At 32.7% G+C, this 13,582-nt stretch overlaps 1 protein-coding gene across 1 annotated transcript in view; it reads left to right on the top strand.

Annotated features, from left to right (window-relative positions):
* KLHL1 (kelch like family member 1) overlaps positions 1-13,582 on the top strand; it is a 605,136-nt gene that overhangs the window by 233,925 nt on the left and 357,629 nt on the right. The window contains exon 3 of the mRNA XM_074299230.1: positions 1,100-1,236. Within this exon, the coding sequence (XP_074155331.1) occupies positions 1,100-1,236 (137 nt within the window). The remainder of the gene's footprint in view (positions 1-1,099; positions 1,237-13,582) is intronic.

The raw sequence follows: 13,582 nt of genomic DNA, 5'->3' as shown, positions 1-13,582 counted from the left end.
ATCCCTGATCTCAGATTTTCAACTGAGGTTATTATAAATCTGCATCCATGGTGTCATGTATCATAATACATTTTTCTTAAATGTGGCTGTGGTAATATGTATACAATGGTGGTTAAAATTAGGGTAAAAGAATGAGGATACATTATTTATTTTTATTTTCTTGCTAACCTTTTGAAAAATGAATATCAGTTTAAAAAAAACAAATCCCTTAATAACATTTACTTTAATGAGCTCTTCCTTTGAAGTTTACTTGCACTTTAACATTAGACTCTTTAATCATTAATTTTGAAGAGCAATTTTTCCGTTAGTATCTAATTATAAGATTAAAAAAAAAAGTTTCCTATTACCTGGTACATTGTGTGTGTGTGTGTGTATACATATATAGATACATATATATGTATGATACATTTGTGTATCTATACTTTATATATACACATATATGTACACAAATGTATCATATATATTCTAATATATCATACAAAATATATTATAGATGTTATACACCTAATTTATGCACTCTCTATATATATTCTGAGTATGATTTCTGAAAAGTTACCTATGCCTATGGATAGATTATTATAAAATCTGTTTATAAGCTATCAAATGATTTAGGGTTCCAAGGGACTTCATAGATCATCTTTTCAACCATTATCTTATAGATCGTGAAAATCCTAGAAAAGATTATCATTTTGTCTAAAATCAAGAGGTAGTAAGTTGTACATCCAGGATCAAATAACTCTTTTTTAGAGCTACACACAGTTCCTATTTGGATCTCTCCTGTATAGACTAAAATTGAAGCTTGAAGAAATCTGAAGAAAGTATGGCTAGGGCAAAATAAATGATAAAGGAAAGGGAAGAAAATAATAGAAAAAAAAAGAAAAAAATTGAGGCAAAGAAACGCTGCACTTCCTGTAATTTTGGGAAATCATATATAGTCATTCATTTCTAATGGCATAATATGATCTTGTTTGAAGGTAAGAACCTCTAAGCACATATGATGATCTTTTGATGTCACATAACTTATATGACACTTCCTTTTATCAAAGAATGCATGGAGCTTCTATTGAACATGAAGCTATGTTTTCTTTATTTTTTGTAGGCTTGTTCTCAGCTCTGTTTCTGACTATTTTGCTGCTATGTTTACAAGCGATGTTTGCGAAGCTAAACAAGAAGAAATCAAAATGGAAGGCATAGATCCTAATGCTCTCTGGGACCTTGTACAGTTTGCATATACAGGTACTGTAATTATGATTTCTAGTGACTGAGTGATTCTTCTCTGAGTATTTTCTCAATTACAGGTCTTATCTTCTAAATTACTATTTAGAATTATTATTCCCTTCTCTGACAGATCATTACTTAAACTTTCCATTTTATTAGTATGAAGGAGTAAAAAATGGAGAGGATTCACTTAACATAAAATGATCAGAATGGGTCATTTTATGTCTTGTCACTTATATTGTCAAATTACATTTATTTTTCACCTGCGATGTTACTAAGCATGCAGAGATGCTAGTTATTATTTTTTCTTTTCTCTTAGACATTCCATTTTTAAATAAATATTTTCACTGGTAGGTATCCTATGGTTACATCTTTTTAAACAAATCAAGAGTTCATGCTTATGATCTGTGATATCACTAAGATATATGGGTGTTCTTTCAGTTAGCAGTCTGGTTTGTTGTTATAATGTTTTTGAGTTTTGTTTATTCTTTTTTTATACCTCCCATCTCTCTAATCTTTCTTATATATGTGCATGTTCATAGGTCATCTTGGTGTTTCCTTTGAATTATTCAAGTATGAAGGCAAATAATAACATTTAAACATACAGTATCACATGTAATGGAAACAATTTTTGCTTCATTGCTATGAAACTTTTGCTAGGTACCTTATTGTTTTTCCTATAAAGTTAAAACAGTATATGACAGAGAAGATGAAGAGATCTTTATTTTTGTTTTTAAATAGGATTTCTATATCAATTTCAAGGAACCAGGTTTAATAGAATGAATCTCATATTTGGCAGGGACCCTTAAGAGTTATGCAGGCCAAATTCTTTGATATTATCTATATTATAACACTAGAGTAGAATAATATTCTCTAAGCTTTCCCCTTACAGATAAAGATAGGATTTTTCTCTAGAAGCTTTAGATATTTCTGGATACTTGTTTGGCTTGGAGGACTAATGGCTTAGATTATTGACATCGTTTTCTCATACCTGAACTCAAGGTACTCTGATGCTTGAATGGTAGATGCTTGTGTAACTGGCTGCAGTCAGTTATTGGGACACTCTCTCAGTGATTCAAGATTAGCCCCCCCCCCCCCAGATCAATCAAAATTCAGGGAAAAAAACAAAAAAACAAAAAAAAAAAAAAAAAAAAACAAAAATCAAAAAACAAAAACTTTCCTTCCCTTAGTAATGCCATTAAAAAAAAAAAAAAAAAAAAAGATTACTGAGAGAGACTATATATTAGTGGATGAAGAAAAAATAGCTTTGAGGGAGTAAGGGGAAAAAATGAGGCTTTCCTGTAGAATAAAGTGAATCAGCAATCAAAAATAGAAAAGTCTAACTACTTAGGAACATTTTGTTGGATTTTAAGGTCAAAGAGAATCTTGATAAACAAAGAAGCTCAACTATGTCAGAATCTAAGCATTGCCTATTTATATTAGAAGCAAAAAAGGTCATTGGATAATGGTCAGAGTGTTTTCAATAGTGTTGAAATGGAAATTTCTGAAATAAGAAAGTGTGCTTTTACGTATAAAAAAAGAGAGTATATGGATGATTTCAAGCAGAAGAGAAAGGAAGAACTTACATTATAAAAAAGCATCTAAATGGAACTGTGGCTTGAAACTGTTGTTATTCAGGCTTTCAGTCATGTAGAATACTCAGTGACTCTATGGACTATACTTGACAAAATATGAGGTTTACATGAGAAAGATGCAATAGTGATTTGTCATTTACTTCTTCTGTGAATTAAGGCAAACAAAAGCTAGTATATAGAATAAAATACATAGTGTTTGAGGCCAGATTTGAATTTAGGTCTTCCTAACTCTAAATCCATTCCTCTAAGAGATCCACTGACCCATCCTGGATTGAAATTAGCTTTTATTGGAGATATTTAACTGATTTAGAGTTCAGTGTTCTATCTAATATACTATCTAGCATTATTCTGCTCCCCGCCAATGGAGGTTTCTATTCCCAATTAATGTAAAAAAGGATTAAATTTAATCAATCAATCAAAGACATCCTTAATCAATCTGGCAGAAGTTAAATTCTTTGAATATCAGATGAGAAGAAATGAGGACACATAGAATTTATCCTGAGATTCCATGAAAGAATCTGTAATACCATATAATGTTCCAGTTTGGAATCCTCCATTTTAATAGGAAGAAAATCCTCCTTTTCCAAATTCAAATGATTATGTGACAAGTTAATGAATTTTGAACGTTTAGAGCATCTAGAGTTAATATTAGCATTACTTGCAATGTAGCTGCCGAGCAGTCTGGGACAGCAACATCATATGGTGCTTTTACAGAGAAATTGGAATCAAGCTTTATATATCAAGGAAAAGCACTCTTGAACATTACAGGGGCATTGAGTCTTGGAGCCCTGCAGAGGGATATACATAAGGCAGAACTATATAAAAAGTTAAAGTGGTTTCCAATAACTAAAGGCTCACTCTTTGGCTACATATGCTCTCTACTGTCAGGTTGAATAAAGACCACCAAATTAGTAACACTAAGGATCTTTAATCCAGGTAAGGAAATTGCAATTTGGTATATCAAAACACCAAAGTATTTGGAGAGCCTGGGAGGGGCCAGAAGGGTTAGGGTTTAATATATATATAAACATAATTTGAGAGAGAGAGAGAGAGAGAGAGAGAGAGAGAGAGAGAGAGAGAGAGAGAGAGAAGGTAGGGAGGAGGGAGAGAGAGAGAGAAGGATGAGAGGGGGATGGAAGGAAAAGATAGAAAAAAGATAAATGGGAAGAGAGTATTATTAAGTACTTTCTGAGATTATTGCCAGATAAACACTGTACTCTTCTTATGGGTGAAGCAGCATCAATTTAAATTCTCTTTGTTAACACTATTATTTAAAATTCTGATCAATTAATTCTTTAGAAGAAAGATCTGAACTAGCCAAGTTCTTTATTTTGATTTGTTCACAGAGAATAATAGATAATTAAAAAGGAAGAAAAAAGAAAGGATTAAAAAAAATTATTACAATACTATCTAAGGAGGTTAGCAATTATTTCCAAAATATTTTCAAAGGAAGGGTTCAAACTTACTAAATTTTATGTTTTAGAACATATCTAGAGGTATAACTAAACTTAATGATTTAGAAAATATACATTATATATGCTATATATGAGTGCATGTGTGTTGGTGTGTTGTACATATATGACTTATATATTTATATGACTAATATGTGTATGTGTGTGTTTATATATTATATATATATATATACTTTTGAAGTTCAAGTTCTTCTCTTGGACATAAGGGAGCCTATGGCAATGTATATTTGACAGCTAAATGGAACTGAAAACTCCCAATTCTAGTGTTCTTGTCCTTTCTCTATACTATGTACCTGTACTATGTATTTTTGTACTATGAGGGATGTTGCTTAGATAAATTATAGGTATCTATGATATTAGTAATAAATTGTCTCCTGCTCATATTAAAAGATGTTCTGCATGTTCCATTAGAGGAAGGCACTCTGGAGAATTCAGACAGGGGAAGCAATCCTAGGTGTTCCGTGTGTCAATGCTAACCATTGATTTATACTTTCAGTAATGCTTTTGATTTAAATGGGAAGGGATCTTCAGAATTCTATCCTTGAAACAACTTGTATAAAATGTAGAACATTCTTATGGTGAATTCTAAGACATTTGTGACTGCTCTGAGTGTTTTACAATCATAGGATTAGAGATTTAAGGTGAGGAAAGGCCTTAAAAAATTATATAATTCAACTCTCTCATTTTACAGATGAAAGAACTCTCAGAGACAATAATCTACCTCAGATTATAAAATCTAATCTTTTTATAGGTTAAATGACAAAACTGTGGTGTACAGAGATTATGGCTTATTCATGGTGGTAGAATAAGACTAATGAAGGTATTCCAATTTTCAGACTATACTTTATCACAATATCCTCTCATTCAACTACTTAAATATCTATCCAAAGAAGGTGCCTTTACTACAGTACTTAGACATTTCAGTATTTGATGATCTCTGTGGTCATTTGTGCATTTATGTACACATGCATTTATGTTCATGTGCAGTGCATAAATGGATATGTATACATACACTTCCGTATATGCATATGTTTATATGTGCACATATGCATACACACCCATATGTGTGTGTGTGCAATACACACACATACACATATATGTATGTATCTACATACATATCCCAAAGTATTTCAGGCTTCATATAAACCTTTTGCCCCCATTACTATGAATTGTTGTAAGAATAAAATATTATCCTAATGTATTTAAGGTTTCAGATAAACTTTTTGTCCCCTTTACTATGCATTGTTGCAAGGCTAAAACATTTTTGGTCATCGTTTTTAAAAATGTGAACTCTCTTTGCTTTTTATTATTATAGAATGGTGCATGTTATAAATTGCTGAAGGTTAATATGCTATTTTTGTTTATACATTTTGGGATGTCAGAGCTTGTCAAAATGTTGATTATTACATTGTTAAAAAAGAAATATTGCTTTGTTTTCTTTTTTGAAAGAAGGTATAGGGTTCACTTTTTCTTTTAAATTTGCCTTTAGTCTGACAGCAAATTACGTTCTGATTTATCTCTTACATAGTTCCTGGTATCCTGACATCCCCTAAAAATGTTCTGTGCTCATTGATGTGTAAGCAAATAGAGTCCTAACAAATACAGGAGTTGGAATTACAGGTTACTAGCAAAGTGTCAGGTTCTGTAGTGAATTGATAAGGACAAGGTTTAAATAAAGGAAGCTGTCCATCGAGCAGTAGTATTAAGGAGAAGAGTAGAAAATTAAACTGCCAAATGGCAAACCTTTAATCATAGTGAGTGCAAGCTTTCCTTTGAGAATCCTTTTTCTAGTAGTGAAGTTAATTAAAACTTTGGTATAGACTAAGAGTGACTTAAAAAAAAATCTTATGTTTATTGCCAAATAAATGAATAAAATAAATACTAGCATAAAGTGTATGGAATGTTTAATGCTGTGTTTAAAAATTTATTTAAAGTATTAATACAAATCATTTTGCTTAGATTTGCTGCAAGTTTTACAACTAAAGTTAATAAAGAAGTTTTTATTATGGTTGAAGTTAAATTATAATTTTATTAGACCCACCAGTTTAATTTGAATGGAATGAATTATGCAAAAAACATTAGCAAAATGTTAAACTTAAGAGTTTTCTCTAGACTGCAAGCTGCTCTGTTTCAATTTAAGGGATTAGATTGAAAAGACCCCATGATTACAGGCTCTTGTTGCATTTATTGCAGAAAATATTTCATTAAAATCAGAAACATAGACTGTATGCCAAAAGAAACTGAATTCAATGTACAAAACACAATCAGACCACTCAGAGACAACAAAAGGCATTAGCTTCTTTATTTTTCAACCTCCAATTAATTGGGATGGCACTGAGTAGTAATAGCCAGAAGGCTTGATGGAGATCAATTCCACCTGATTTTAGACTTTTTAGACTTTGTCCTTACACACACACACACACACACACACACACACACACACACCCACCACACACACACACACACACACACACACACACACACACACATGCGCGCGATTGGTAGAACTAATATAATACTATGTGTGTGTAGTAAATATATTTTAACTTATCTTGGGCTTATAAAACCACTGTACTTGGTTATCTAAGAAATAGGAATTAAGGAAGCATGATTCATTGAAACAGGATTGTTTTAGACCTAAGCAAATAGAGTTCGATGCTTTGGATAAGCCTCAACTGTTCGTGTTAGGGAAGCTGCACTTAGAGGTCCACTACTGTGGAGCTGAGCTTCTCAAGTCCCAAAGCTACCAACTCTGTCAGCTCTCAATGAAGAGTTTTTCCCTGTCCGCCATTTTTCATCAGTTCAGGAGCACCTTTCCTGATCCTCCTAGTTGTAAAGTTTCCCTCCAACTAAATTTATCTTGAACTCTTTATATTTTGATCTTTTACTCATCAAAATCTCCCCTATATTATGATTATTTATGTACATGTGATAACTTGTAAATTCCATAAACTCATAGTTTAAGGTGGAATCAAGAAAGGTTTCTTGTAGAAGGTGGGATTTTACCTGAAATATGAAGGAAACAAAAAGGTATAGATGAGGAGGGAGAGATAATAGGAATGGAGGAAGCACAGAATTGGGAAATGGAATATATTATTTGAAGAAAAAGAAGAAGTCCAGGGTCATTGGATCATTATGTATATATATGAAGCAAGAACATGTGGAAAATACAAAAGGAGATATTTAAAGGACTTTGAAGACTTTGAATGGTAAGAATTTTATATCTTATCTTGAAGGGGATAGGGAGGCACTGGAGTTTATAGAATGGAGTGGTGTAAATGGTAAATGGGGACTGAATGAGATGATCGACCTATGTAATTGTTAATTAATTTATGAAATGGAGGCAGGGATGTCCAGTTCTTTGAATACTTCCTGAGAAAGTTCATAATGATAGTGGAAAGAGGGACTGTAATCACTTTAATAAGGTACAGAGTCAATCTATAAAAGGGGCATAGAGGCAGACAACATGGGGATGGGAGGATGATGGGATGATGAAGGGAAGTAGGTAGCATGGGAGAGAGGCAGAGAGTGTCATTCAAGTAAGCAAAGATTAGAATAGAGAGCTCTAGGTAAAATGGAGTCAGTGGAGATGGAAGCATGTTTGAGGAGATTGGGCAAGGTTTGAGATCATTTTTATATGATATTTTGAGGGGACAGAACACTTATTATCTATGCCATCTTAGGATAAGTTAATTGACATTCAAATCATCTCAAACTTGTGGATTAAACTTCATACTTAATGAGGCTACATTATCTCAAAATTATCAGCATATTTTGATGTTCTGTGGATATCTGGAGTTTGACTGAGATTTATATACATATCAGAATCGCAAACCTTGACAACCGAGTCTAGATATTTTACCCTGATTCCACATATTTACCAGGATGTACTTTTTGGGTAATATATGATATAATTTGTAAATTATCCTCCTTTGACCTTTGAGGTTGTCTGTATATAACTTCTAGGATCTTTTATACAATCTTATTTCCTGCTATTACCTTTTTATACTGGCTACTTATAAATTTATTATGCTGAGTAGAAACACGTGTATGTGTGTGCGTGTGTGTGATGGGAAGAATATACAATTTTACATCACCTGAGCTTCAGGATGTTCCATTTACAGCTGATTGGAAGATAAACTAAATAAAGAAATTTTTGACACAGGGAAACCACTCAAAAGTTGATTACAATAGTACAGGTATGAAGGAGATGATAAAAGTCTTCACCAGGGTAGTTATCAGAAAAGAGAAGGTAAAACATGCAAGAGATCTTACAAAGGTAAAATAAGCAGGAATTGTCAATGATTTTGAAATGGGGCAGATATAAGGATACATGAGAATTAAAAGAGTATGCATAGATCAAGAGCCTGAGTGATCGAGAAAATGATGGTCCCCTATATAATAAATCTCTGGAATTATAATTAGATTTGAGTTCTATATGGATAGAGATAATAATTGGGTCCACAGAAGCTGATTAGATCACAAAGGTAACTGATATGAAGCGAGAAGAGAAGAGAATTCAGGAGATACCTATAGTTAGCAGTCATGATCTTGACAAAAATCCCCCCCCCCCAAAATGAGAAGTTGTCACATAGATAGGAGGATAGTTTAGTGTCTAGGAGATAGGTGTTATTATTATCCTTCTTTTATAGATGATGGACAGAAGGAGACAGTAGTTAAATAACTTGGCTAGGGTCACACAGCTGGGAAATATCTCAGGTAGGATTTTTAATTGAATATTATTGATTTGAAGTCCTGCTATTCAAAGTTAGCGGAAGGACAAATAAGTGTAGAAAAATTGCTTTGAGGAATGGGGGTGTAAATCAATTAAGGGCATGTAAAAATATTGTTTTCTCTTGCCAAAGGCCCAGTTGATACTGCATGATATATATGTATATATATATATATATATATATATATGTATATATATATATATATATTTATATCAAGAAACTTTACTGAATGGATTCACTATTAATATGTATATTATGTATATACATATTAATAGTGAATCCATTCAGTAAAGTTTCTTGATTCTCTCCAGCTTGGTTCAACAGCATGTGAGTAAGAACCATATTAGTGAAGGTAATCCAAATCTGAGGGTTGGCAGAGCAAGATAGATGATGGGATCAGGTGGCAAAGGTATTCAAGCAAAGAAGATTATCTCAAATTTTGCCTTTAAGGGGTCAGGATGGGGAAGGGAGGAAAATGTACCAATTGGAGAAGTAATAGCCTGGGAAAGAACTCAGAGAGGAAGGAATTGGAAGTCATGAATCAAGAATCAAGAAATGGAATAAAAACAATGGGGTTAAATATTAAAGCTTGAATGACAACACATCATAGTCATAAAAAGGAATTTTAGATTTATGAACATAGAAGTGGTACATTTGTGCGGCAGTTAGTAAGATGGAATGGAGTTATATTGTTCCTTGACTTAATTATTTTTACCAGGATTTGTCAAGTTCAAGAGAAAAGGGAATTATGAAGGAAAGGATTTTAAAGTCTATTCATTATCACTATTTACTTACCTTCAATGCCAACACCTTATCCACTGGTGTAGCCAAGAAATGTATAGTGTATTATTCATTTTGCCAGAAGTTTAATTCCAAAGTTAAAGACCAAACTCTCATGAGTATCAATTAAAAGATAGCACAGACCTGATTGTATATATCTATATCTACCAAATGTACTACCATCATGTTGTATTGATTTCATATTTCTTTTTTTCACTTAAACTTTCACACTGAACAAAACCCATGTGTAAAGTTGAAAATTATTTGGATAATATCAACAGCAGGTATTTGAGCATTAACTCTGATTTATTTAGGTAGAACTGCATTGACTAATTTGACTCTTCATATGAGCCTCATGCCTTTCTAGTCACAGAAAAGACTTTAATTCTCAAGTTTATCCTTGAAGGTAGAATTGAAGCTCAAATGGAAAGACAAATCTTGGCGTAATGATACACCACAGCTTTCCAGGGCTTGATATATCTCATGGACTTTCCATTCATTTTTCACACAGTTAAAGCTACGTTGTTTGCTTCTAAATCTAAAAGTGTAAAACAGTTTTTATCCTATTCCTCTGATATTTAGAATTTTACTTTAGCCATTTTCTCACTGTCAGCTTGCTCAACAGAATTTATGCAAAACATGTTTTACTTAGCTGGATAAAGCAACTTCCATTGCCAAAAATTTTTTTTATTGCAACTTTAGAAATTTCATGTCTTTTTAATTTTAGAGATGGAAATCTACATGGTCTATATAAAATTATTTATTTTTGAAAATCTGTGGAGGAACAAAGGCTATTTGTTTTTCCGTGATATAGTAAAGGCAGTGAGTGGCTGCAAAGGAAAATTTGCTTCCCACAAATCATGATTGTCTAGCAAAGGCATTGGCCAAAGGAAACCTCAAAGTAGAAAAGACTATTAAATGATGATGGTAATTGGTGGTAATGGTGGTAATGATAGTGATAAAGACAGGCTACTGGTAAGGTAGAGGTTAAAAGAGAGATAAGTTGGCTCAGATGACTGTTATCAGTAGTAGTCACAGGTTTAAAGCAAAGAGAAAACATTGGGATAGAGAGATAAAGTACTATGGTTTACTAAGTTAGAAAAAATATTAGTGAAGCTGCAGCAATCCTCAAATTTAAAGAACTCCTTGGGGAGGAAATACACTAAGTTGATCTGAGAGATTTTTACACTCAGAATCCCAAGCTGATTCAACTGGCTTCTCTTTCAATGCATCAACACATCCACAAATTCATTAATGTGGCTATTCCTTTCACTGATGCAGGTTGACAACCATGAAAGGTTTTAGGATATGGTCTTCTTGAATTTACTTGGGAAAAGAAAAAATATATACCTGGTAAATTCTCTCTACATAGACATACAACATATATTAGTTATATCATATTTAACATATTATTATGTGTATAATACTCATATAGGTATGATATTTGAAATATAAAGTTATATATTTACTGAATATATGGAGTAAATTGTTTTTATGTGTGTATATACTCACAGATGATTTTTTTAAAGCCAGAGAAGTCCTTGAAAACCAACTAATGTACTGTATTCTACTTATATTACTCATGCCTCAAGGAAGGCAGCTGGATAATTTAGTGCTTAGAATGGTGGGCCCAATGTCAGGAAGAGCAGAGTACAAATGTCACCTTAGAGACTTATGAGCTTATAATAGTGGCAAGTCACTTAATATGTTTTATCAACTATAAAATGGGGATAATAACAACATTTACCTCACTGTATTGTGAAGATCAAATGAGATATTTGCTAAAAAAAAAAATAAAAGGGGGGAGGCTACATATAGATAGATAGATAGATGTTTTTCTTCCCCTCATAGAGCTTACAATTTAATAGAAAATGGCAAACAAGTTTTCTTCTCCTCCCCTAAAGAATAATATGTATATTCTAATGGAAACAAACAAACAAACAAAAATGCTATTGTCATTTCAAATAAGAGACACAAAAAAAAGTGTTAACTCAGTGGAATTGATAAGATAATGGTTCTCTAGTTTACATATACTTAGTACTTAGCATGGTGATATAATCTACAATTGATGCAGTTATAATAGGGTATTTAAGGGCTGAGAGAACTGGTAACAGGTAAGACTGAGTAAGACCATGATAGAGTAAGACTACTGGAGGAGACTGTGGTAGACTGTGAAGAAAACAATAAAGACTTTAGACTCTATTCCTGTCCATTCTCGTGTTGACTATCTTGCTGAGACCAAGCCCTGTCTGCAGGACCTCCAGAAAGCTAGCCTGGACATTACATTAGTATATTGTAACTTTTCTTTCTCTTGAAAACTAACAAAATAAGCACATACCCACAAACCACTTAAAAATTTTAAAAATAAAATTAGCAAGCAAAATTACATAAAATTCTTCAAGTCCCCAGGCACTCATCTGATTGCCAAAGAGAAACATTAATTACCTACCACCCAGGTAAATTTAGTACAAAAAAAAAAAAAAAAATACATGTTACTTTTCTTTTTCAATATACTATTTATATAGCAAAAACTCAAACTTAGATTATAATTAGAATTATTTTAATTTCATTTAGCAAACCATTTTTAATAATTATGTCCATTAAGCAATTTTTTAAAATATAAAGAAATATTTAATGATCAATTTTGCCTCTTCCCCCTTTTCAGGAAAATAAAGACGGAGATAAATAGATACTGACCATTATTAAAAGTTTCTCCAAGAATTCACAATTCAGTAACTCTCAGTTATATTCTCTTTTTTTTCTTCTTCTTCTTATTAGCTTATTAGCTAATCTTTAAACCCAGAAAAGAAAATGCTTCATCCATCTTCTATAAAAGTCAGTTTTATGGAAAGACAACTACTTTTCACTAGCTCAACCAAGACAGCTGCTTTATTTGTGTTCTCTCCTACAATACCAGAAACCCCCATCCTCCAGTCCTGATACTAATAGAAAAGGTTTCTCTTCTTATGCTGGAAGAGATATACTGTCAGGGATTTTAGTGACCCCAAATATAGGAGTCTTTAGTAAGTTAAATCCCTTAACCAAGTGGTTAGTCCAAGACTTGACAGAAGTCTTTCTGTGTCCTACATAAAGGGAACACATTTGTGTAGTATACTACTGTGCTTAGAGACAATTGGTGATCTCTGTTGGTGGATCTGGAGTATGCACCTGATATTGATTCTGAGCAAGTCACATAACTGACATTTGCCTTATTCCACTGGAGAAAAAAATGGCAAACATTCCTGTATTTTTGCCAAGAGTCAGGCAAATGAACAATAGCAACAACAAAAACTACTATTTCTACTACTACTACAACTACAACTACAATAACTACAGTTACTACAACAACAACAACAACTACTACTACTACTACTACTACTACTACTACTACTACTACTACTACTACTGCTACTACTACTACTACTTCTACTACTTCCATTTCTACTGTGTTTGCAATAGGTAGGGAGAGTGGAAGTAGAGAGGTTTGGAGATATGACTGAATATTAAAGTATCAGGGTTTTTATTCAAGTCTATTAGGAAAAGAACAAATTCGTAGGTCAGTTTTGCACTGTCTTAGGACTTGAGTATTAAATGTTAGAATTATAGTGTGATATGTAAGTGGGAAATTAGATGGTCAAGTAATACTCATGAGAAGCTAGAGGCAGGTCCTAAATTGGTCTGGAGTTTCTCCCTTTATCCCTTATAGAGTAGTGGTCTTTGCCTCAGCTATTATTTTTCCAGGAAAAGTGATCAGGAACTACTGTGACACAGAGTTATAGCTCCC

This window comes from Sminthopsis crassicaudata, chromosome 3 (genome assembly GCF_048593235.1).
Source record: "Sminthopsis crassicaudata isolate SCR6 chromosome 3, ASM4859323v1, whole genome shotgun sequence".
Taxonomy (NCBI): Eukaryota; Metazoa; Chordata; class Mammalia; order Dasyuromorphia; family Dasyuridae; genus Sminthopsis; species Sminthopsis crassicaudata.
Note: the sequence above shows the minus strand (reverse complement) of the source record. Positions and strands in the feature narration are given on the sequence as shown.